At 32.1% G+C, this 26,897-nt stretch overlaps 1 protein-coding gene across 2 annotated transcripts; it reads right to left on the reverse strand.

Annotated features, from left to right (window-relative positions):
• Window positions 1–3,180: 3,180 nt before the first annotated feature.
• LOC143083841 (F-box only protein 47-like) lies at window positions 3,181–26,875 on the reverse strand. Of its 2 annotated transcripts, none has more exons than XM_076260223.1 (10): window positions 26,603–26,875; window positions 19,802–20,005; window positions 18,710–18,883; window positions 17,535–17,611; window positions 12,593–12,779; window positions 11,768–11,938; window positions 10,877–11,035; window positions 9,849–9,991; window positions 7,020–7,179; window positions 3,181–3,536 (listed from the first exon to the last, which is right to left on the reverse strand). In XM_076260223.1, exons 1-10 carry the CDS (start codon window positions 26,622–26,624, stop codon window positions 3,436–3,438), a joined length of 1,398 nt encoding a protein of 465 aa, XP_076116338.1. In that variant the 5' UTR covers window positions 26,625–26,875; the 3' UTR covers window positions 3,181–3,435. The 2 variants fall into 2 exon arrangements, with proteins under 2 accessions (XP_076116338.1, XP_076116337.1); XM_076260222.1 differs by having other exon boundaries at window positions 26,594–26,869.
• Between the last annotated feature and the right edge of the window lie 22 nt (window positions 26,876–26,897).

Raw genomic sequence — 26,897 nt, forward strand, 5'->3', positions numbered from 1 at the left:
CAATACTTGGGGGTCTTTGGTATCCTGAATCTATCCATGTACACATATTTATATTTTCTGGATATTAGACCATAAAAGGTAATGACTTTAAATTCTTAAGTTCTTACACAACATTCATTGTTGCAGAAATCAATCCAAATTCAGAGTTGTATCAAGCTTAAAATAAAATTGAGAATGGAAATGGGGAAAGTGTCAAAGAGACAACAACCCGACCATAGAGAAGACAACAGCCAATACCACCAATGGGTCTTCAAGGCAGCAAGAAGCTTGAATGTTTGTGTCCATACTTGCCCCACTTGTTCAGGTTTTGACCTCTGCAAGCTTCAAGCTAAGCATTTTATTAACCTCTATTTTATCAGTAATTGAAGTTTATGAGAGTTCCTGTAAAACTACCACCTGTAAGGTGGGCATACTCAAAAATTCAAAAGATGTATCTCCTTCTCCTTTTACAATAACAGGAAATGTATCAGACCACAATCAGACCAAAGAGCAGAAAAAAGACCAAGGCCATCAATGGGTCTTCAACACAGCAAGAAAATCCCACACCCATAGAGCTGCATCTGGCCTTAAACAAGAATGTACTTTTGACTTTTTTCCCCCTTTACACAAGCATTCCTAAAAAGTAAATTAACCAAAATACTGAACTTGGAGCAAAATTCAAAACAAAAAGTCCCTAAACAAATGGCAAAATTGAAAGCTTAATACATTAAACAAATGTTTAACAACGATTATATTCCTGACTTGGTACTGACGTTTTTCTATGTAGAAAATTATAAAAAACCTGCAAGAATGAAGAGCTGAATTGACCAGTTAAATTGAGGTTCATTCACTCAATTGATGATGTTCTCTCAGTGAATAATTCAGAGTTTGGTGACTGTTGTTTATATTTGCTATAGAACATGAAATAAAGGATACTATAGATTCAGATAAGTCTTCTTCATTTCTGGACCTACTTTCAGAAATTGACAATTAGTGATAGTTTTGAACATAAATTTTACCCCCCAAAAAGATTTAAAATTCTCCTATTGTGAACTTTCCTTTTCTGTAAAGCAACAATGCCACAGTGCCTGCAAATATAGTATTCATTTCCTTTTGTAGTGAGATGCCTGATGCCAGATGTAGAGTAGAATTTCCTTACCTCTTGGAGCAACCTGAAATCATACCAGTCTTTCATGAGGCTCAGTGTATTGTTTCTATGTTTTGGTTTGTGTATTAGTCTTTTGTCTTTTTGTTTTTTGCCATGATGTTGTCAGTTTAATTTTTAGTTTATCAGTTAAAATATCTCTTTGGTATCTTTTTCTTCTCTTGATGCTTACAAGTTTGCTATTGAACTGATGGTTACAAATGATAAAGTTGAAGTCATTTATTCGAAAGTTTAAAGGATGCACTCATGATTTGGTTGACTGTTGTTAAATTGGTGTCGGATGAAACACATACTGTAGCCAAAATCCTGACTTTTATCCCTAGATTGTGAATGGTAACTGTCAATTGGCTTCTTTAAGTAGCACAATAAGTACTACTGGTTTAGCAGGAACAACTTACTTTTCTGGAGCACCTATTGTTCACCCTAAGTTTTTGGTGGGGTTAGTGTAGAAGGTCACAATCAGTTGCCATCTACTCATTATTTTTTTTAACCACCAATAAAATTGAGAATGGAAATGGAAAATGTGTCAAAGAAACAACAACCTGACCAAACAGCCGAAAGGCCACCAATGGGTTAATGTGACTGTATGGGAATCTTTTTCCGAAATCAATTTTAGCCAAAGTCTTAAAATACAAAACATTAGGTCAGCTGGACTGTGTAGAAATTAGTCAATTAACAACACAAGCATTGGATAGGCAAATGGGGAAATTGTGCTCACATAAAAATGTAACTGTTGTGTCTGTACCGTGTCAGGCATAATGAACCATGTCATCTGTTCTGACAACGAACTCAGATTTCTTTTGAACTGAGTTTTACTGTGCATATTGTTGTTTGTTTTTTCTACATTTAATAGCTACAGATATAAGGGGAGGGTTTAGATCTCAATTTTTTTTTAACCAGGCCTGTCAGGAGCCTCTGGCCTTTGTTAGCCTTGTATGAATTTTAATTTTAGTTTCTTGTGTATATTTGGGAGTTTGGTATGACTTTCCATTATCACTGAACTAGTATACATAATTGTTTAAGGGCCAGCTGAAGGACTCCTCCAGGTGCGGGAGTTTCTCCCTACATTGAAGACCCATTTGTCTGCTCTATGGTCAATTTGTTGTCTCTTTGACACATTACCCATTTCCATTCTCAATTTTATTGGTAGTTGTTGTTTGTTAAAAGAAGTCAAGACTGTTAAATATTAGTGTGGTTTGCTATAAAGGGCTTATAACATAGCAAAATATCAAAAGTACAAATCTTTATTAAACAAAAATAAAAATAACGTTTTATGAACATCACATAATTTAATAAAATAATATCAAGAAATAAAGCAAAAAGCTACCAAAAATTATAACACTGCATTATTTACTCAATTAAGAAAGGAAATAAGGCAACATCAATTTGATAAATAGTTTTGTGTGCAGTTTTTGCATAAATTATGGACAAAAAAAACCTTTCTTTTACAAGTGAAACAATGTAAATCATAGTCCAACTTTAGGAAAAGGAAGAATTGAAGAGTTGATCATATGTTGAAGTAAAAGCTGGTTTAAGAGGGGAAAATGTACCTGTTAAAGTCAGTGCATCAGTGATGGTTCATATAAGAAATAAACATATATATAATATAACTGCTCATTAAAAACAATAACAACTACCTGTATGTTAACATTAATAACAATTATATATTAACATTAACAATCATATTTTAACATTAACAATTATATATTTACAAAGTCTTATCACAGATATCTTTGACATTATCACATTTAATAAAAATATCAACAGTATGAACACAAATATCAACTTGATTAAAATACAGACTAGATATCACTCATTGGACTGAGAATGTCCGTAAATAAACCCAATTAAAAACACATGATGTTCAAAAAGCTTTTTCCCATCCCGTACTTTAACTTCTGTCCAAAACAAAAGTAACAAACACTTAATTTCAGACTATTCAATTTTTACAAATCCAACATAAAGGACCATTCCTTTCACCATTTACTTTCTATTCAGCATCACATTACATTTCATCAATATTTTTGTCTATTCTTTTTCCCAATGCCTCTTTTTACACAAACTCTTTAGAGTAGATACAATTCACTAATACTCTTATTTGTATGTTTAGCACTCTATATATTTCCATTTTCAGTTCAAAATGAATAACATTGCTTGGTTTCCAGCTCAAGATTGATTCCAATGACTAAACCTCTTCTAAATTCCTGTAAAGAAATTTTTTTTACAACTTGGCTTGTTAAAGAAACTGTTTCAATGCTTTACCCACTATTTTTGTTTCTTGACCTCCTTTATCACAATGTGATGGAATTTTTGTAAGCTAGCTGAATTATTTTCTTTGTAAATTCTGCCAAGGCCGTCACCATATAGTACATGTCATTACCATGTGTATCTTCTGAAGAAAAAGAGGAAATATCATTACACTGAACAATGTCCACTCCAGTTGTTTCTGTTCATAAACAGCCATTATATGGCAAACTAGTATCCTAGTCTGGCTCCAATTCTTTTAAAGTCTTTAATAAAAATAAGATTCCTTATTTCAAATTCCAGTAAAACCAGTATATTTCATTTGATTTTGGCACTGTTTTCAACATACAGAATTTCCATGTTTATACTTTTATCTGGGGCGATAAAAAAGAAAACTAGAGGCTCTTTGTGTCGCTCACCTTGGTCTGTGTGAATATTAAACAATGGACACAGATGGATTCATGACAAAATTGTGTTTTGGTGATGGTGATGTGTTTGTAGATCATACTTTACTAAACATTCTTGCTGCTTACAATTATCTCTATCTATAACAGTACTTTCTGTGGAAAATGTTATTGAAAATCTTCAAATTTTAAGAAAATTGTTAAAAATTGACTATGAAGGGCAATAACTCCTTAGAGGGTCAATTGACTATTTTGGTCATACTGACTTATTTTTAGTTCTTACTTTGCTGTACATTATTGCTGTTTACAGTTTATCTCTATCTATAATAATATTCAAGATAATAACAAAAAAACAGCAAAATTTCCTCAAAATTACCAATTCAGGGGCAGCAACCTAACAATTGTTATCCGATTCATCTGAAAATTCCAGGGCAGATAGATCGTGACCTGATCAACAATTTTACTTCCTGTCAGATTTGCTCTTAATGCTTTGGTTTTTGAGTTATAAGCCAAAAACTGCATTTTAACCCCATGTTCTATTTTTAGCCATGGTGGCCATCTTGGTTTGTTGGCCGAGTTACCGGACACATTTTTTGTAACTATAAACCCCAATGATGATTATGGCTAAGTTTGGTTAAATTTGGCCCAGTAGTTTCAGAGGAGAAGATTTTTCTAAAAGATTACTAAGATTTACTAAAAATGGTTAAAAATTGACTATAAAGAGCAATAACTCCTAAAGTGGTCAACTGACCATTTTGGTAATGTTGACTTATTTGTAGATCTTACTTTGCTGAACATTATTGCTGCTTACAGTTTATCTCTATCTATAATAATATTCAAGATAATAACCAAAAACAGCAAAATTTCCTTAAAATTACCATTTCAGGGGCAGCAACCCAACAACGAAATGTCCGATTCATCTGAAAATTTCAGGGCAGAAAGATCTTGACCTGATGAACAATATTACATCATGTCAGATTTGCTCTAAATGCTTTGGGTTTTGAGTTATAAGCCAAAAACTGCATTTTACCCCTATGTTCTATTTTTTAAGCCATGGTGGCCATCTTGGTTGGTTGGCCGGGTCACCGGACACATTTTTTAAACTAGATACCCCAATGATGATTGTGGCCAAGTTTGGTTAAATTTGGCCCAGTAGTTTCAGAGGAGAAGATTGTTGTAAAAGTTAACAACGACGCCGGACGCAAAGTGATGGGAAAAGCTCACTTGGCCCTTCGGGCCAGGTGAGCTAAAATGAATGAAAACTAGAGGCTCTAAAGAGCCTGTGTTGCTCACCTTGGTCGATGTGAAAATTAACAAAGGAAGCAGGTGGATTCATGACAAAATTGTGATTTGGTTATGGTGATGTGTTTTTACATCTTACTTTACTGAACATTCTTACAATTATCTCTATCTATAATGAACTTGGTCCAGTAGTTTCAGTGGAAAATGATAGTAAAAATTTACAAATTTTATGAAAATTGTTAAAAATTGACTATAAAGGACAATAACTCCTTAGGGGGTCAATTGACCATTTTGGTCAGTTGACTTAATTTTAGGTCTTAAGATAATAACAAACAAGAATGTGTCCATAGTACACGGATGCCCCACTCCCACTATCATTTTCTATGTTCAGTGGACCGTGAATTTGGGGTCAAAACTTTAATTTGGAATTAAAATTAGAAAGATCATATCATAGGGAACATGTGTACTAAGTTTCAAGTTGATGTAACTTTAACTTCATCAAAAACTACCTTGACCAAAAACTTTAACCTGAACTTTGCACTATCATTTTCTATGTTCAGTGGACCATGAAATTGGGGTCAAAACTATAATTTGGCATTATAATTAGAAAGATCATATCATGGGAAACATGTGTATTAAGTTTCAAGTTGATTGGACTTCAGCTTCATCAAAAACTACTTCAACCAAAAACTTTAACTGGACGGACGAACGGAGACACAGACGCATGATGGACAGACGGACGAACGGAGGCACAGACCAGAAAACATAATGCCCCTCTACTATCGTAGGTGGGGCATAAAAACAGCAAAATTTTCTTAAAATTACCAATTCAGGGGCAGCAACCCAACAACCGGTTGTCTTGACCTGATAAACAATTTAACCCTGTCAGATATGCTCTAAGTGCTTTGGTTTTTGAGTTATAAGCCAAAAACTGCATTTTACCCCTATGTTCTATTTTTAGCCATGGCAGCCATCTTGGTGGAATGGCCGGTTCACCAAATACATTTTTTTAAACTAGATACCCCAAAGATGATTGTGGCCAAGTTTGCATTAATTTGACCCAGTAGTTTCAGAGCAGAAGATTTTTGTAAAAGATAACTAAGATTTACGAAAAAATGGTTAAAAATTGACTATAAATAAAAGGCAATAACTCCTAAAGGGGTCAACTCACCATTTCGGTCATGTTGACTTATTTGTAAATCTTACTTTGCTGAACATTATTGCCGCTTACAGTTTATCTCTATCTATAATAATATTCAAGATAATAACCAAAAACAGCAAAATTTCCTTAAAATTACCATTTAAGGGGCAGCAACACAACAACGGGTTGTCCGATTTATCTGAAAATTTCAGGGCAGATAGATCTTGACCTGGTTAACAATCCCATGTCAGATCTGCTATAAATGCTTTGGTTTTTGAGTTATAAGCCAAAAACTGCATTTTACCCCTATGTTCTATTTTTAGCCATGGCGACCATCTTCGTTGGTTGGCCAGGTCATAGGACACATTTTTTAAACTAGATACCCCAAAAATGATTGTGGCCAAGTGTGATTTAATTTGGCTTAGCAGTTTCAGAGGAGAAGATTTTTGAAAAGTTAACAGACGCCGCCGGACGATGAAGACGACGACGACGACGGACGCAAAGTGATGAGAAAAGCTCACTTGGCCCTTCGGTATTTCTATGCCCAGCAAAAGCATGAGCGGAGGACAATAACTTTTGTTCGCAATGTTAAACAGCAGGAAAGATACAAAATGTAAACAAGGACTCCAGCTGTCTAAGGCTTAAATCCAAATTAAACCAAGATTCATCAGCAAAAGGGTTGAATGACTTGACTGTGGTTTTGATAAAAGTTTTTAATCAGTTGAACAGTTTGGTTTGTCAAAAGAATTGCAATTTGGTCAGAATTTTAAATGAACTGCACAAAATTTAGCTGCAGAGCAACACTTGCAGTAAATTCACAATTATTCTTTTTAGAATTTCATACCTGGATCAGAAAATTCATGCATGTCTAAAATTAGTTCCCTAAACATATCCATGACACTGTTGAAGAACTGAAGCCTCTTCTTGCCATTGTCCATTGCATCCAAGATATTCTGAATCATTGTCATAACATATGAAAGACTAAAACTGTTCTTCACACATACCTGGAAAAGATTGCAAACATACAAGATTAACAAAATTCATCAAATAAAAACTTGGTATTCTTATAAGGCTTCTGATTTTGTTTTGTGGTAGTGTCTGCATCAACATACTTGTGAAATAAAAAGCAGAAACATAGATCTATGACTCAAAAATATATCATTTTCATATAAATATATTTTTAGTAGGGATGTGAAAAGATTTGAAATCTAATACTCGGGTACTCACAAGTACTCGGATGAATCTTAAATGATTATTGAAAAGTTTAGATTTTAAGTCGGATGCAGTGGTTTTGTTATTACCTTGCAAAAACATATAAACGAAAGACAAACGAACAACAAACATAGCTTGGTCCTCATTTTATTTTGTGTCAATTAAACAAGGAATTATGGACTGCCGTTTCTCCAAATAACCTATAAATAATAATTATAATAGCAATTATTGTTTGTGTTCGTGTTCTTGAACGAAATTGCAATAAAGTCAAACAGAGTAGACAATATACCATCTGTTTCTGAGGAGTTGGTATTTTTTATAATAGGACTTGTTCATTAATTTGTCAACAACAATATTGAACTTCAAATTACTTGTGCATTTTCATGTTGCTCAGTCTTACTTTCCTGTGTTGTGTTTTTGCACTATCATTGTCGGACTTTCTTTTTTATTTAGCAATGACTTTGTCAGTTTATTTTAGATTTTCAGGTTTGAATGTCGGCGCTCGCTCTCGTACTATCGCCTATCTTTAAATTGTAAATTATACAATTATAGTTTCCAATACAGAGTAATTAAATTAATTTAATTGTACATCTCATACCAATCACATTTACATAGAAGTCTTGATTAATCCTTAGACTGCTACGCGCGACTATTGTCGTTCCGATAAAGCAGTCCGCTACTGCTACGCGCGACTATAGTCGTTTTCCAGAACTCGTTTGTTTACACAGTTACCATGGAATGGGCGGAGTCAATATTCATGAGATTGCGGCAGTTTCGACTTGTATGGATTCTGATTGGTTAAAAATCTGCGTTCTTTCGAGTGTCTCTTGACTTTAAATCAGGTATAAGCGATAAAACCGAAAGTGAAAATTTTTGATGAAAAAAGTGACAAAATGGCCAACACGTTCAGAAGTATTTCAATGAAAACAATTTAACAGCGGCGGTCGATAAAAAGGATTTGGACGAGAACAGAAGATATAATAGATGGAAATAGAAATATTCTATCAAAACTGCGAACAGAAGACTTTTAAAGCGAGAACCACCGGGATTCCCAGACCTTGTCCAAAATGGATGACATGAAACATGATTTTCGATGTTTATCATTTCGCCTTTCAAATGTGAATCAATATTGACTGACATCGATAGATCCGAACTTTAAGTTTGTCAAGATTATTTATTGATGAAAGCTATAACAATGAACTTGTCGTATAAATATATTTGTACATGGAAGTAAAAGTCGGCGCAGTGAAAGTCGGAGGAAAATACCGGAAAATATTTGCATCAAAAAGGCTGTTGGTTCTAGAAGGAACTTTTTTTTTTGATAATCACAATGGAACTAGTTCTTAAAAGAGATTTTTATATATTGGTTCAATTCTGAAGTCATGGATACTTTAACATTGATGGATTCGTTAATAAAACATGAAAAAAATAAGTTTACCTTTGTTTACCTCTATTTGCACCTGTACAGGTAAAAAATGACCAGAGACTCACACAAAAATAAAATAAATAAAAAATACAGAATCTAACAATACTTTTTTATATAACTTTTATTGATGAATATTCAATATTTACAAAGATACAGCAATTGTAAGTGAACATGTTTATTTCATCAGTGATTAAAATTTTATTCAGCAATACACAAAAGTACAATAGAAATGAATGCAGCAGTCTAAGGGTTAACAAACAGAGGTATTTTTTACGGCTTGTGATGCATTGATTGTTAATCCATGAAAGTGTTGATCTGTGTACAAACACCGTTAAAAATGTCTCTAATCAGTTGCGTAGGGTTTAGCGCAGGTCACTTTGATTTTGTTCTTGTTTAGAAATATGATCTGGCCAACAATTTCAGACAAATGACTGTTTGACTTCTTTATTATTTTTTGTTACTAGTTGTGCACGTGAAAACATTCCCTTGGAAGGAAGGGACTTGCTGGTACTACTATACCAAATAGTAGCCTCACATAAACATATTCATATTATAAATGGATTTAATTTAGTATTACAAAGGGAACATTTCAACGGAACTAAAAAGAGTGAAAATGTGAAGAGAAATATCTCAAGAAATATGACAGCCAAACGTGTATCTGAGTACTAAAACTATACTTGAGTACTCGTTGCCATCCCTAATTTTTAGCTATAATTTCGTATGGTATGTAACATCTTTTTATTTATTTTAACTTTTAATGACATTAGAATTTTATTAAATGAGAACTTTACTAATAATTCAAAGCCTTCCTTCCATACCAGTATGTCATTTTTTGACAAATATGCATTCTGAACTGAAAACTTGTCACCAAGAAATGCATAACCAGATGAAACTTGATAGAAAATGATTTGGCTTGGAAATCGTTGAAAAAATTGCAACAGAAAAGCGTTATGGGCAGAGAGAGATGGACAGTAATACACTGTTATGTCCCCTTCTTTGTATACAAAATATACATCAATGTCAGAAGGTACCTACCACACAGAAAGATGTTGTTATGCTGGACAGTTCCATAATTCTACCATTAATTGCTTTGCTAATCAACATTTTTGACGTTATGACATCCCCACACAATATCAGCAAGTGTGCAACATTCTCTGCAAGCCACTCATCTGGTGAACCTGAGAAAGAAATTCCTATAAATTGTATGGTTCAAATTTCTCACAATTTTTATTTCAAAATAAAATAAAATAAAATATTTTTTCAAAACTTTATTACAATTAAATGAGCCGAATATATTTTAGTCAAAGTGTTGGAAAAACTACCCCATTATTAATGAAGTATTGCAATCAATGAATATTACTACAATTACAATGAAATGTATTACAAAGTAATAAATTATCTCCCTTTGTCATATTTTTATAATTCATTTTACAATATCATGACAGAATAATTTGTAATATTTATAAATGGTTGGAAAGATTATTTGTTCTTTTTTTTTAATTAGATATGCAATTTGAATGAGGTATTTTCAATTTTTACACTTTATAAGAACATGTGTCTTTTCTGAGCATGTTGCTATAAAATTGTTTTTGGTTTAAATATATTTTATCAAGTATTATTCAATATAGTACAACAAAACATCTAGAACTTGAAAAAAATAGTCTTATTATTTAAGGTGTATTTAATGTTTTCGCAGAAAAAAATCTAATAAGACAAATATGATTTAATATAAAATCAAGGGCAGATAATTATACTGAATTGATAAGACAATTTGTGTTTTCTTGATTTTTTTGCCTGTGACCCCCTTTTTCACTTGATATTTAGGATGTATTATAGAAAAACAATAATTTCATTGAATGTATCCAATTATATTGTTTAAAGTATCCTCAATTTGGAGAAAGTAAGTTTCCTGTAAACAACTAATTTCAGAGTATTTTAAATAAAAAAGGCCTTTGAACCCCAATTTTAATATTGAAATTTGAAACAAAATTGACCCAGAAGTTAGAAAAATCTATCATTGAAGATTAAGACAACTTTGAAACTACCTTAACACTTAGACTCACTTGTGAGTTCATCAAGAACACTGATTATATTGTCTTCTGACCATTCTTTAGGGTAACAATGTAAGATCTGTAAGGCATTAGCTAGCTCTCCAAAATGTTTGGCTGACTGTTCAGAATCAATAGGTGTATTCTCACACAACTCATACCATAATATTTCCTCTGAAAGTAAAAATATAGCATCAATTAAAATTCATTTAAGGACTACAGATGCATGCTTTTATTTTATTTTTTATTTTGTCTTATATTAACAAGCTTTAACTGCATTGTAGTATGTTTTCTTTAACAACAGATAATTTTTATCATTTAACTTCATAAATCAACTTTTTGTTACTTTAATTAGCGAACATTTCCACCTATGAAATCAACTTTGATATAGAACACTTACAGATGAAGAATATTTATCGCCAGTTAAGATGAAACTACACCAGGGCATTAAGTCATTACTTAACTGCAATTGAATGTTACTTGTTTAATACAGCTTTAGATTAACACATGTATACAATGATGTTTGGTTTACAATGGAGAGCGAAGAGAGAGAGCGAGCTAAAACATAGTTAACAGTTCCGGACAATAGAGCCTATTATGGCGTATATGAATTAAACAAGAAGTTTAACAGAATCGCTAACTGATATTCCTCAAGTCTTTATAACCATCCATCCCCAAAAGGAGGAAACAAACTTCAATTTGAAATTCTGTTATTAGAAATGAATTTTTATGAAAAGAGGTCTTGCTTTCAGATTTCTATTCTTTATACCAGGCTCAGTTTTGAAGAATATTTATAAAATATTTATGTTCAAAATACTTTCCAATTGGTTTTGTATAAAGTCCCATTAGGAGTCAAAACACAATTTTTAGTCAATGCAGAGTAATGCCATATAAAATTTGACTAACCTTCTAATGTTGGGCCATACAGGATATACAATAATCTAGACTGGTGAACCATTGGCCAGGGCTTCAAGATTCTTGTCAACCAGAAAGCTCTTTCATTTATAGACTGACAGTGGTCTAAAAATATTCTCCTGAAGTAACATCTGATTTCATACTCACATCTGCTATGTAAACCTGAAAAGAAACACACACATTTTAATTCAATCTACATATAAAATCACCTTCGTGATGTGCATCAAGTGGCTTTATTTTTTGGTTAAAACTTTAAAAAAATAATCTAATGAAATTCAAAATTTATCTTTAGTTGTTGAGGCTGGGAATAATCATTCTGATACTGGATATTGATATCAACAGTATTGCTAAGAATATTAATTTATTAATATTGTTGTGTGTTTTTTTTATTATAATAAGAGTGCTATGCACAAGTCCAGGTTAAATAGATACAGACAACAACAATCAGGGAACTGCAGAAATTGTTAGCCAAAATGACTGAAGGGTAGATAAAAAACTATATATTGCTGCCCTTTTGTGGTATAGCGTAAAACTTAAGAAAGATGTTTCAAATAAAAGAGACGGTCCCTCTTTCAGATTTTTCCATTTAAAACTATAACCCAAGTAAGGAACTTTATAAAAAGAGTAAACTCCCCATAGAAGCAATTTTGGAGATTAACATTTTAAACTTATATGACCAAGAATATAGTCTTTCGTACCCCACCCATAGAGACAAATTAAATATGCCTTCCCAGGGTCTGATGTATGTTTTTATGGAACAGCCCTTACCATGAGATTTCAACTTATGAAAAAAAGATACAAATTATTTCAAAGTACCTGGTTTTGAGTTGACAATCATTTTAACATTTTTATTGACAGCAGTATGACTGTTAAGGATGTCAAATGTTCTAACACATTCTGAATCGTCCCATCCAGCTATTACAGTGTGTAGGAATTTACCAAAACATGTCAATGATATACAGCGGGACATCTTTTCACATTTACAAGCATTTCCACACATCATCTGAAGAAGAAGAAAAATAAATACTTAAACATATTAGAAAAAGAAAATATCAAGCTCTGTATTTGTACTATTTTATGTGTGAATTCATTTTCACCAAACATACATTTAAATAAATGAATAGAGTTATAATGTCCCCCATGTTGCCAAATTTGATCTGACCAAGGTCAAAGTATAAAAAAAATATTTATCTTCAATCTATAAAAAAAATATCTTAGAAAATGGAAGACTTGAGAGCATTTTTCAGATATATTGAATACTTCTAAGGGGTATAACTCATAAAAAATATTTAATCATCAATTATTATGAAACTGTCTGTGACATTTATATAATACTGATGTTAACTTTGATAATAAAAAAAAACCTGGCAAAAATTGTACATATATGAGAGTGCTTACAATGCAAATTTCAATATAATTAACATTTTAAGGGGCATTACTTTTTTTTTAAATAATTGATTGGCACATATTATTGAACTGGTCTAAAAACATTGTTGTTAAAATTCTATGATATAAGTTTTCTGGCTAGAATTGTACACATGTATTACAAAAATATAACAAACATATTACAAACATATTATTTTTTAATCTTGTGCTTATATGTTGATAAAATAACAAAAAATATTGTTGTTTGTTTATTGTTGATATTTTTCTCTCCATTATAAGCCTCTTGATCAAAATCAATTACAACAATCACATTTTGAAACATACCAATATTATAAACCATGAAAAATAATTTTAAAAATAATTAAAAAAAATAAAAATTCAAATATTTCAGACTGCAGTAAAAAGATAACATTGGTATACCAACTTGACATTATAACAATATAAGAAGTTGCATATAGCAAGGAAATACTCTGCACAGGTTTCATATTCCTCTTTTCTAAGACTGATCCTTATACGTTATAATGTCACTCAAGTAAATATATAAATTTTGCATTTTTGGTGGATAGTTTTCTTACTGGCAATCATACCAAATCTCCATATTTTTATATTGGTCTCTGGGTTTTTGCTGTGTGGAATCAGTAGAATGAGTCCCTGTGCTTGTAGTGTATCATATGCCTTTAAAATCTACATTTTAGGGTACTTTGCTTGTGAGAGACTGATAGTTTTTGTTATTTCGTTTTTTTCTATTTTACGCTTACTTCATTTGAACTTTGGTGGATAGTTGTCTCATTGCCATTGGCCATCATACCACATCTCCTTATTTTTATATGCTATACTATATAATTATTTGTGAATCAAGTTGGTGTACAAGATTCTTAATTCAATTTACCTTGTATATACTTTAACAGGTCGGGAACACTACCTTATTTGGATATGCATAAATTAGCATACTTATGTACTCGCACATGTAATTGTTTATTTACGCTAGACGCAAATATGTTTTACCTGGGTTTTTGACCAATCAACTAAATGAGTAACAATGATGGAGTACTACCTGTTTACAATTAGCTGAGAACACGTGTTATTTACTGGAATAACTTTTTTCTTGAATTGTGGGATTCACAATTTCGCTAAGATTTTCATTTTGTGCATCCATATTTATAGTTTGTGATATAAAGTATTTGTTCCATGCTCAGATTAATGAAGAGTTGTTTCTTTGTGAAGAAACAAGTGTTTGAATTTAGTCAGAATTTAGACTTAATATGATTGATGATTACACAAACATTTCAGATATTCGTCCACAAGTCAGCAACGGAACAACTGTGAAAAAACACAATTATCCATAAGATAAACTTTCAGTGACAGTTAAAAAAAAATAAAAGATCAATGCATTTTGTGGGTTCGTAAAAAAGAGGAAAACTTAGAGTGTGTCTATTATCTATTAAACTAAAATTTCTAAACTTTAAACAAAATTGATGCTGTGCATTTTTCGAATTGGGGTCGAGTATGTATTTATTCATTTGTCTTTAAATAACTAAACACAGTAATCATCAATCGGCCTATTTAAGACTAACTATACGGTATGGGTTTTTCTCATTCTTGAATGTCTTTGGGTTGCATATATTACGGCTTACACCCACATTGACATAAATGTATGAGTAACATTGTGTAAGGAAAAGCCGCGACATTGACATAAATTGGTTGTGCGTTTAGCGACAAATATTATATAACATTTATGTTGGTAGGATAATTATGATATGAAAATCAACTTGAGAATATTGCAACGCATTAGTCTGATATTAGTGTTTGAGCTGATGCCAGTTCTATTTTCATCATACATGTAAGTTATGCATTATGTATTAATGGAAATTTCATTAAATTAATCTAGGAAGTCAAGAGTTGTGGATACAGAATGTGCACTTCGAATTAAACGAAAAGACTAAGTCTGTGAATTTAGAAAATAAACACAACAAGAGGCTGTCACAACGACAGCAAACCGGATTTATTAATATTTATTTGTGTCCTGGCAATATCACAAGAACCATTACTGATGAATGGTGAAAGTGAAAATCGTCAATATCAAATTTGACCTCCATTTGTCATCAGTATCAACATCTTAAAATTTGAAAAGCTTAGATTGAATGGTTCATGAGTAAATGCAACAACGTGAATGGAAACACCATTTCACAATCTTTCAAGAACCATAACTCCTGAACGGTAAAAGTCAAAATCTTCATTATTGAACTTGACCTCTAATTTGCCATCAGTAACAACATATAAAAATTTCAAAAGCTTTGGTTGAATAGTTCATGAGAAAATGCACAGACACGACTGGAAACACCATTTTCAATCTTTCAAGAACCATAACTCCTGAACGATAAAAGTCAAAAGCGTCATTATTGAACTTGACCTCTAATTTGTCATCAGTAACAACATATTAAAATTTGGGAAGCTTTGGTAAAACGGTTCATGCGTAAATGCACAGACACGACTGGAAACACCATTTTTCAATCTTTCAAGAACCATAACCCCTGAACGGTAAAAGTCAAAATCGTCATTATTGAACTTGACCTCCATTTTGTCATCAGTAACAACATATTAAAATTTGGGAAGCTTAGGTAGAACAGTTCATGCGTAAAAGCACGGACACGACTGGAAACTCCATTTTTCAATCTTTCAAGAACCATAACCCCTGAACGGTAAAAGTCAAAATCGCCATTATTGAACTTGACCTTCATTTAGTTGTCAGTAACAACATATTAAAATTTTAAAAGCTTTGGTTGAATGGTTCATGAGTTAATGCACGGACAACATTTGATTGCCGCCCGCCCGCCATACATCCCCAAATCAATAACCGACATTTTTGTCACAAAAATCCGGTTAAAAATATTTTGACCCTAAACCAAATAGGAGTTGTACAATTGCTTTATATGATAAAAAATATATAAGAAAAAAAAATCATTAAATCATCATAAATGGTTTAGGAGGAGTTACGGATACAATATGAATACACCTGTATAAAGCAATACCAAAGCACATGCATCTCTAGAAAATGTTGATTAAAAAAAAGTATAAAGTGCATAATTGGCATTTGTTTGGTATTTATATTGTAAGGAATATAATATAGTTTCATTTTATTATGATAAGTGGTTATGGGTCAGAGTTGAAGATACAAAATTGAAACCATACAGGACAATAAATAGGACAGTCGGACTGACATATGGACGGAGGGACAGCCAGAGTCACAGACTGATAGTTGGAGGGAAGGGCAATCACTATGAAGTTCTACTTTACCATGTAAGCAGGGGAATACATATAAATATGTAAACTAGTGGTCAAAGAAACCCATTTAGAAAAAAAGTTTCATGCAACAATATTAAGTTGAATGAATTATGGCTTGTAATCTATGTTTCATATTTATTTATTGTAAAATGATTTTTGTATAAATAAGCATGTTTAGACAGTCTAAATAGGCAAAACGGCACCAACTATGATCCGGAGAATTCAAAAGATATTGCACACAAGTCAGAAGGACAGCAACCAAACAATAGAAATACCTATCGGGTATTTTGGGGGATAAAATTTGCAACAAGCAGATTTCATCGATGAACAAAAAGTAAACATAATAGATTTAACCCTCCCTGAAGTTTTTGTCGAAAAAGTGAGACATAGCACGATCCTACATTTCGTTGTAGGCGTCGTCCAAAAATATTCTTTTTGTGGTTCAAGTTTTTGAAATTTTGATTAATTTCTTAAACTGTCCTTGATTTCTACCAAACTTGGACAGAAGTTTGTTTATGATCATAAGATAAAATCCAGATATAAATTTGTTAAAAAAATCCTGTTTGTCTGTATTTTACTTATAAATTGACTATGTTAATTTTCTGCAAGTTAACATAACATTCACTCTGATTTTTATACTGGACAGTAGTCACTCCATTTGAAATTTCACTGCAATTAATGCATAGGTACAATGCATAACAATGCCATAACCTGTTCAACTACATTTTTCAAGGCAAAAAAAGAAAGTTGAATCATGAAGTCAAAAAACAATATTTTTTTAATCTGAGCATGCAAATATATTTTACATTAAACATATTCGCAGAACAAAAATATGTATTTTGAGAGTCCAAGGCACTATATAAATTGACAGTTTTCCCATCTATTTCCCGTGTTTTTGAGTGATAGCAAACTCGAAGTAGCCCACAATGCATTGTAGTTCATTGAGTCGATTGGTCAGTTTTTCAAGGTTATGTTTACGATCTATTTGGGAAATAAGTATGCAAATATATTCTGACGTCAGGAAATCTAAATTTCTCAACCTGTTTAAAGAATAACAAGTATATGGGAGATAACTCTGTATTTTTCTTACCCTTGTTAAATATTCATTGACTATTTTCAGTCTCTCTCTTGTGGCATATAAACAAGTAGTTCTTTTGACCAGAAGTCCTACAATATATTGTAAAATCACAGATTATGCTCCAAGTAGTTTAATTATTTATGGGGTGCGCTTGGTTGGTGAATTCCAGACGATCAGAATGCATGGAATCAACCGAAAGTTCAATAAAACAATACAGAACTATGTTCTGAACATGTACTGAGTGTGCCGAAAAAATATTTATTATTAAGTGCAGACAGAATTCAAAATGGCAGAGAAGGGAACTAAAAGATAAAGATACAATAATCTTTAGCTTTCAGTGAAATAAAAACTTGAAATATGCAAATTGATAATCTGTTCAATCAAGGATTTGCATAGTATGACTATATAAATCATTGGTTAAATCTATATCAAGGTACTTGATCATATAAGCAATATTTTCAGGGAAATATGCAATAAAACACTCTTTTTCTGTAAGAATAACACTTTATAGTGGCCGTCTGATGTCTTTTTCGTGTAATGATCGATAATCTTTTGAAGTCAGTATTTTTTATTTGGACACTAAAAATGTCATGTTTTGTTCGGAAAGGCCAAAAGATCCAGCATACGGAAAAGTGAACCCAGTTTTCAATTATGTCTTGCCACTCAAAATTCAAATTATTTGCTATCATTTCATAAATTCGTATATATTGCAATAAATTCAGTAAAATAAAATAAAAGATTAAACAAAAACAACAAGAAACACAATCTACAATGCTGATGTGTTCAATTCATTTTTTTTTTATATAAATACTAGCTGGCAGAGTTTGTTATGGTCGGAGTTTTCAATAGGCCGAGTTTACTAGCAATGGGATACATCTGGTTCCAATTCGTTTGATTGACATCTGGATTCAGAAGAGAGGGGACCTATTCAGAACACACCAACCGAGCGCACCCATGGTCTCTATAAATTTTAAATAACTGTCCCAGTGGTCATGGTTCAAAGTACTCTTCTCCAGTGTGGAAGTTTAAGAGTTCAATCCCTAGTCACTTTACCAGACTTGAAGTCTTGTATTTTCTGTTTATTAACTAATTCACATCAGAATGCTCTCATTCTGTCTTATCAATGATTTGTACTAAGATCAGAAATTAAGAAAACAGATAATGCTACTTGTAAATCTAATAATTACCCTGTCTGTTAAACGTCCTCAGAAAATCCCCTAGTTTTTCTGTTGGCAGTGGATGAATTGATGCATGTAGCTGTTGAATTACTTTGTTGGTCAAACTTGGGGACAAAACTCTGAAACCTTCTACCAAATTCCTCATGGCTTTTGAGCCTAAAGCTAGGAGGCTTATATCCTCAACTGCAATAACAAACAATTATAAATAAATTGGAGATAAATGTTCATATTGCTCTCAATATAAAGCTATAAAGTTTTGTAACAAATATAAATAAAGAATCATGTTATGCTGAAACATATCAATTTTGATGAATTTTTGGAGTTCTGGATTTTCTATTATTGTGTTGTCATGTCAACATAATATATTTGTTCCTTCTAAAAGTTTTTTTTTCAGTGGTTGTCATTTGTTAATGTGGTTCTCATTTTTTAAATTGATTAGACCTTGGTTTTCCTGTTTGATTTGTTTTATACTAAGCCAAGGCTTTAAGGCCATTATTACTTTGACCTACAATTTTTTATAGATAGAGAGTTGTCTCATTGGCACTCATACCACATATTCTGATTTCTAGTAACTCTGGAAACTTTGTTTGAAGCATAATATCTGTTCCTGTTGATAAAAATATTCTATACACTTTTGAAAACAAGAGTCTCTCAAGAGCCTGAATAGCTTACCTGTTATTTTTTGCTTAAAATCTTTCCACAATGATAATTTTGCTTTTCAATATATATTAATGAGTGTCTAAAAAATTCTATTCAAATGTCCTTTATATCTGTCACATTTTCTTCAAAAGCAATGCACAAGGAAATAAAATACAAAATTTATACTACATATTCTGAATCTCATTCAGTCTATGTTTTGCTGAAATTGATTCAGCAGTTTTAATACTAGATGAACAAATTCAGAAAAATTGTCTTTAAAGGGCTGTAACGCCTTAGGAGGCTACATTTACTTTCTTGGTTTTGCTAGTACATGTACATGTCATATGATGTGTACATTTTCTTTTCTAAGTTTTTTTTTATTTTCCCATTTTCTGAATGATAAAAAGAAAGAGTAAAAACATACATTTCATAATATTCATATAATAATTCATTTATAAATACCTGTCATATATCTCAATATATAAAATTTAAGTTCCAAAGGAAGCAAATCAAAGTATCCAAGTGCTGCAGACTTCATACAAACTTTAACATCTGGTGAAGATAACAGGGTGTCTTTTTTAATTTCTGGTGACATTTTATCTTTTCCTTCAAGTCTGTTTGATCTTCTTAGTTTTTTACAGGGTAAGAACTTTTTTATATCCATGTCTGAAAAAAAAAAAAGTTTAAAATATCCTTTTCTATAGAATACATTTGGCAGAAAACTGACTAGTAGTGTCTGGCATAACATAACTCATTTTGAGTGGTCTGTTATCATGGTTATACCTTAAAATATATTTGCTAATTCAATCATCCTTTGGTTTTTTTTCAGGAAACTTAATAGTATAGTCAGGCGCGTAGCTGCGTTTACGTCAAAACGTCCGGGCGTACACTTGAATTTTGATAAAAAAAATATATTTTAATCTTAAGAAAATAAAAATAACTGTTTAAAATAACATTGGCCTTGTAGTTCTTTCTTCAATGGCTTGTAGTTGCGAAAAAAAAGTGACGAAATTTACTTTTTAACTTACTTTTACTTTTTTATATCTTTCTTTATGTTTAAAGCAATTCATTACCTGTTGGGATTTAATATATGGTTTGCATTTTTGTCGAGACTGTGACATAACAATCCTAAATTTCGGTGACAGCGTTAATATTTAGTTCAGTATGTGAAAAGTAATATCACAAATATACTGAACTCTGATGAAAATTCAAACCGGAAAGTCCCTAATCAAATGACAAAATCCAATGATAAAACACATCAAACGAATGGACAAGTTTTCGTGAAATTTTACGGAAGTGTAACAGAAACTGTTTATGATCAAAAGAGTATCAAAAGCATATTGATGGAATTTATACAAATATATCATGCTTACAAGTGGTTTTTGCCAAACATACCGATTCAGAGGTAAACAAATTTCCAGATCCATTATTAAGCGAGGGGATTTTTAAAAATTTCAACCAGTATTTTTAGGCAAATAACCATTGTAAGCATGATATATTTATTTCAATTCCATCGAATGCTCTTTCGGTTTTCCCATCTGCCGTGAGATTTGCTTGCAAATAGAGTAGATTAGTCACAAATGGAATTCCCTAATTGACAAATACACCGGCAGAGAAAAGAAAATCTCAATATATAGAAAATTTGTCAAAAATACCATTTCTCTCATCCAGTGAAAATACAGTATTATTACATAAAACAGAATAAATGTTTAATTTCCTATATTTTACGAATAAAAGAATTTCTTTTTGCAGTTTAAACAAATAGTTTCAGACTGGGGTTAATTTGTTTGTTACTTGTCAGTTACTTTATCAAATCTTCATTGAATTTTATGAAATTTTAGCAGAAGCCTTTTATTAATTTTAAGTCTGAAGCAAAATTTTGAAAGTAAATTGTTTTCGTTTATTTTTCAGTATCATACTGACAAACGGAATTATCTTTACGCAATTAACAGACTAGTCTGGGATTTTTTTTTAAAATGATAAATTTATAAACCTTCATAGACAAATGATAGATTGTCATACAATTTGGACAGAAATTAAAATTGCAGATCAAGAACAAATATAAAGAAAATGTTGATTTTTGTCTAAATCCTATACATAATGGACTGATAAAAGGATTCACGTTTTAAGGGAAGAAATCCAAGGCGAGAACAAGGGGTTCCACAGAACCCTCTACGAATTTTAATATTGCACCTGAACATCTCTAAAAAATAATTATTTTATATTTATTAACGAAATTTGCACATAAAATGGTGTTTTTAACGAGTGGTTCCTTTACCCCACAGCATCTTTAAACATATTTTAAAGTTACTGGCTTGGACTTTTTCTATAACCAAAATGACCATTAGATTCAAAATTAACAAAAGGAATAAATTTAACATTTATAAACAAGAATGTGTCCATAGTATACAGATGTCCCACTTGCACTATCATAATCTATGTTCAGTGGTCTGAACCGTTTAATTGGGGTTAAAACTCTAATTTGGCATTAAAATTAGAAAGATCATATCATAGGAAACATATGAACTAAGTTTCAAGTTGTTTGGACTTTAAATCTAACAATAACTACCTTGACCAAAAACTTTAACCTGGAGTGCGACAGACGGAGGGATAGACGAACGGACGCACAGACCGAAAAAAAACATAGGTTGAGCATTCTAAAGTATGTTCGTTACTATTGATGAGTTTTTTAATGACCGGAATGGTATCTCCTTCTGATAACTCATTAGTTTTTGGGATTCGCCACCTCAAACCCACTACCAGCCGTTGCTTTGACCTGGACCCACTTGGGGTCCTAAGACCCTTCACTAAGGTAAGGGCGTACACGTTAAAATGGCCTGGCTACGCCACTGATAGTGGTTAATGAGCATCAAGCTGTAGCACAAAAACATGAAACAAGAAAGTGTCCTTTATGTACATGGATGCAGGCCACTCACACTAGTATCATTTTCTATGTTCAGTGGACCACGAAATTGGGTTATTTAAAACACTTTAATTTGGCATTAAAATTAGAAAAATAATATCATAGGGAACATGTGTAGTAAGTTTCAAATTAATTAGATTTACTTCATAAAAAAACTACCTTGACCAAAAACTTTTAACCTGAAGCAGGAAAGACAGACGAAAGAACAATTTTAACTGACGAATGGACCCACAGTCCAAAAAGTATAATGCTCAAAAAAGGTGCATAAAAAAAATTGCAAACAATGTTGCATATATAGCACCAAAAAAAAACAAGTTATAATTTGGTTTCATCCTGTGCCCTGCTAATTGTATCCAAATGGGCAAAAACATTTCAACCAGTGAAACAATAAAATTTCAAATTGTTTGTGAATATATCTGTTTTTCCTTTTATACCTTTAACTTGAGATTTTGTTCATTTAATTGGCTCCATCTCATCTATGAATAAGTAACAAAACTATTTTAAAAAGAGACAACAAACTTTATCGTTATGCAGGGCTTTCCATTGAAGCCGGTAGCCGGCGGAAATCTGCCGCTTACGGTGGCTTCAAGTGCCGGCTACTTCACTGATAAAAATATAAATTCAAAAAGAAAAAAATATCTTTTTCAAATGTTTACAGGCAGCCGAGAGACGTAAATTGTCGCAAAGTCGCGGTCACGATAAACAAGGATGAAAAGTCGGTGTTTACCTTGGGCTAAATATAGTTCACATGAATTCAGGTCACTGATTGGTTGTCTATTTAAAGTCAGAATGCATCGTTTCTTTTCAAAGATAACAAGAGAGACGTTCCGGTGGTCATTGAACGATAACAATAGAGACGTTCCGATGGTCATTAACTCGTTGGCTTTTTTTGGCTTTTAAACCGTGAAGACAATCAGATAGGATGACAATCTTATGTTATGGAATAATATTAGTCAAATTAAAGATAGTGTAGTAGATCATATTGTTCAGAATCTGGAAAACAGTTTCTTTTGAAGTTCATTTTTCAACGCGCACGTGGTGTTCAGAGAATCAAGATCAAAAACGAAAGTAGAATATTGTCGACTCGATCTCAATTAAATAACATTTCCAAATGATTTATGTATCCGACTTATTGAACAGTTTACACAAAAAAAAAAGATAATCAGAGGATATATCAATTTTCTGTCAATGCTTGAGAAATAATTGTATGATTTAAAAATGTGTAACAGTCTTTAGAGAGAAAAGGGGGTCATTTCTTTACAAATGCACGTAGTTATGCAAAATAAATCGATCAAGATTTCTAACAAACCGGATGATTATTTAAATAAAACTCCTTTAAAAGTAAATGAATTTTAAGCATAAGGTAATGAAAATAAAAAGCCAACATAAAAAAAAAATGAAATTTCTTTTGAGTTTTTTTTTTTCTTTCTTTAATTTCATGCATAAAAAATGGTCATTTGAAAGATTAAATTAGGTGTCAGGAGATTGCGAGAATGCAGGATTTTGCTCTATTTATGGCAGAGCTTCTGGGGGCCTTGAGCGGCCCCCAGACCCACTGCTGTAAGACACCAAGCTTACAGCTTGGTGGGCGTCCGGCTTCGCCGAACGCATGTTTTAGCCGCCTATAATTTTAATTGAGCCTTCTACTTCAATTTCAATGGAAAGCCCTGGTTATGGGACTTATAAAAAGTTTTGTTCAGCAAAATATAAGTGTATTAAACACCATTTGGCATTTCAAGGTCAGTTTTCTTTACCATAAAGTTAAACACAACATTAATTTTAGATTTTTATTCTTTTAGAATCATTTCTGTTACATGCTAAAAATGAATTTAATTTCAGGAAAAGTTACTATGGAGACATTCTTATTTATATTTTAGGGTTAATGTATTTGTTTGGATGAGAGGGAATTAAAAGTCTAGTTATTTTTTTTTGAAAATAAGCTTTATAAAAAATAGGATCAAAGTCTTGAGAAAGATCTATTATAAAATGTGACATCTACAGTGATCGAGCTAAAATTTCTTCAAAAAACCCAAATCAAGCTTCAATAATAAATGAGGAGTTGAAGTATTCGAGCTAAATGAACTATCCATATAAAATTTTACTGACTCCATAGAGGTTTCAACAAGTCCTCACGTAAAATTTAAATTTACTCCCGCTTTGGAGGGGGACATAAAAAGCATCACTTTAATTGAATAATTTGTTGTTACTGCTTAAAAAATAATTTCATTTACGATCCATAACCAACAATTAAAAAAAACAAGAATGTGTCCCCAGTACACGGATGCCCCACTTGCACTATCATTTTCTTTGTTCAGTGGACCGTGAAATTGGGCTCATAACTCTTATTTGGCATAAAAATTAGAAAGATCATATCATAAGGAACATGTGTACTAAGTTTCAAGTTGATTGGACTTCAACTTCATCAAAACCTAGCTACCTTGACCAAAAACTTTAACCTGAATTGGGAAGAACGGACGTACGAAAAGACAGACGAACGTATGTACAAACCAGAAAACATAATGCCCCTCTACAATCATAGGTGGGGCATAAAAACTAATTAAAGCGATAATTCTACTGTGCCTTTAAAGTTTTAAAAAAATTGAACAAAAGCCGTTGTAACAAATTACTGAAGACCTATAAATACCAGTAGTATTAAAAAGGTTTCTGAGAATTTCAATATGGATGCAGACCTATGCATTCATGTGCCACTGTACTAACATCACTGTAACATGTATATATGAAGTTAATTCCATGTAAATGCTAAGCTTGGTTTTAGACTTAGTACAAATTTGAATACTGTGGATTAGCTTTTATTAGTGGAGTAAGGTGCAGTCCGGTGTATCCGCTCACCTAAGACTTATGACTTCACTTCATTCAACTGATAAAACCATTTGAATAATTGGATTATATTGTGTGAACACATTCACAACATACTTTTATTTCATAATATTATCTGTTTGTATGGTTTCACCCTCAAGATTTTGTGTAATGTCCAAAATCCCTGTCCTGAGAGTTCCTCCAATGTCCGGTTATTTCGTGCATGCCTTCCAAAAATAGCTTATTTTGAATAAAGGCAAGATTTTCTGCTACGAAATATAGCTGAAATTGAACCAAGCACAATGCCTAGGATGCAGCGCAAAAATTATTTCAATCTGATATAAATTTGACTTAAATAACAAAATTAATCTGATAATGTAATTTTTTTTATGAAAATTGTCCAAATATTGTAAATCATGGGATTGCAATTATTATTTAACTGTTGATCTTATCAATTTTATTCTTTTTTATCCCTTCGGAATGCTAAAACAATAATAAGAACAATTTCATTTGTGTAACTCAACTGAACTGTGTTGATATGACAAAACCAGCTAATGTGCTGTATCACTGGCTGCAGGGACTCCATTATTTATATACAGATTTTGTTAAAACATGAATTCAAATTTTCAACAAATTACAAAGCTTGTCTGCAGACTTTTGAAAAACCTAGAAATCAAATATTCATGAAAATGCCAGTTTTCCCTGTTTCCACGGAAATTATCACTGTGCCTAGGAGGGGGGGTGGTTGGTTCCGGGAGATGGAACCCCCCTTTTTTTTGGCCGATCAATGCATTTGAATGGGAGCATATAGTTGGAACCCCACTTTACTCTGGGTTGGGACCCCCCCCCCCCTTTTTAAAATGGCTGGATCCGCCACTGAATGTAGAAAGTTGTTTAATTTTTGCTGTAGGCAAAAACTACACAAAATGTTTTCCCCAATGGGCAACTATCAATAAATAGTATTGATGACATACATTTGACATAAAGTTCTACAGTAATCAGCAGTGATATTGTTGGCTTTTTTCCAAACTACCTCTACCCTTTTTTATTGGGAAAATATGCGTCATTTTCATCAAATTGGGAAATTTAAAATCAACCAAGAATTTGACTGAAACTTCAATTTACAGACCCATTTTCAAGAGTCAAACCCTGCTTTATTTAAAAATAAGACCCCATTTTGTCAGTGATGATACACAGTAAAACAAGCCCCTGTGGATGATACATAAATAGACTCTCAAATGTGCACATATAGTCATTTTAGGCAAGAAAATTGTTTAAATGAGTTTTTTTAGTTTGAATTCATGCACAATTACTAATGAGACTGCACTGTTTGGGAAAAAAGTCGTCTTTTGGGAATAATTTTTTAGGCATTTTTTGGAAATCGGGATTCTTCTCCAGGGGGAAAAGCCTTTATTCTCCACTAATTTAAGGCAAACAATATCAATGAATCAACCAGCAATAAATAAATGAATAAAGTAAAGAAATAACAAGAAAAATGCTGTCAACAGTCTTACACGTCTTACTTCTGATGGAATCCAAATTCATTGTTGAGTTTTCCAAAAGTGTCGTCTGGTGACAGTCGCGCGCAATCGTCTGCTTTGCCTCTGATCATTCTCTTTTCAAAGTCCTCAAGAGTGATATGTCAGTGCGCTTTTCTTCAAAATTCTGTTAACAAAGAAAGGATAAAGAATGAAGACATTTCAATAATTTATACAAATTAATTTCGAAAGCATTTTAAAAGACTAAAAGAAACTTTGAAAACGGGCACCTTGTTGACAAATGAATATTTCTACCTCTCCAATAAAGAGTTCCAATTTC

The sequence above is a fragment of the Mytilus galloprovincialis genome, chromosome 7, assembly GCF_965363235.1.
Source record: "Mytilus galloprovincialis chromosome 7, xbMytGall1.hap1.1, whole genome shotgun sequence".
NCBI classification, from domain to species: Eukaryota; Metazoa; Mollusca; class Bivalvia; order Mytilida; family Mytilidae; genus Mytilus; species Mytilus galloprovincialis.

Excerpts from the sequence above, each read along its gene's own strand:
- LOC143083841 (XM_076260222.1), bottom strand. The coding sequence starts at position 26,624 with ATGAATTTGGATTCCATCAGAAGTAAGACGT. Across the intron at positions 17,612-18,709 it reads GAGGACGTTTAACAGACAGG|GACTTCTGGTCAAAAGAACT; the intron begins GTAATTATTAGA and ends AATATATTGTAG. Across the intron at positions 11,036-11,767 it reads GTATGGCCCAACATTAGAAG|AGGAAATATTATGGTATGAG; the intron begins GTTAGTCAAATT and ends TTTTACTTTCAG.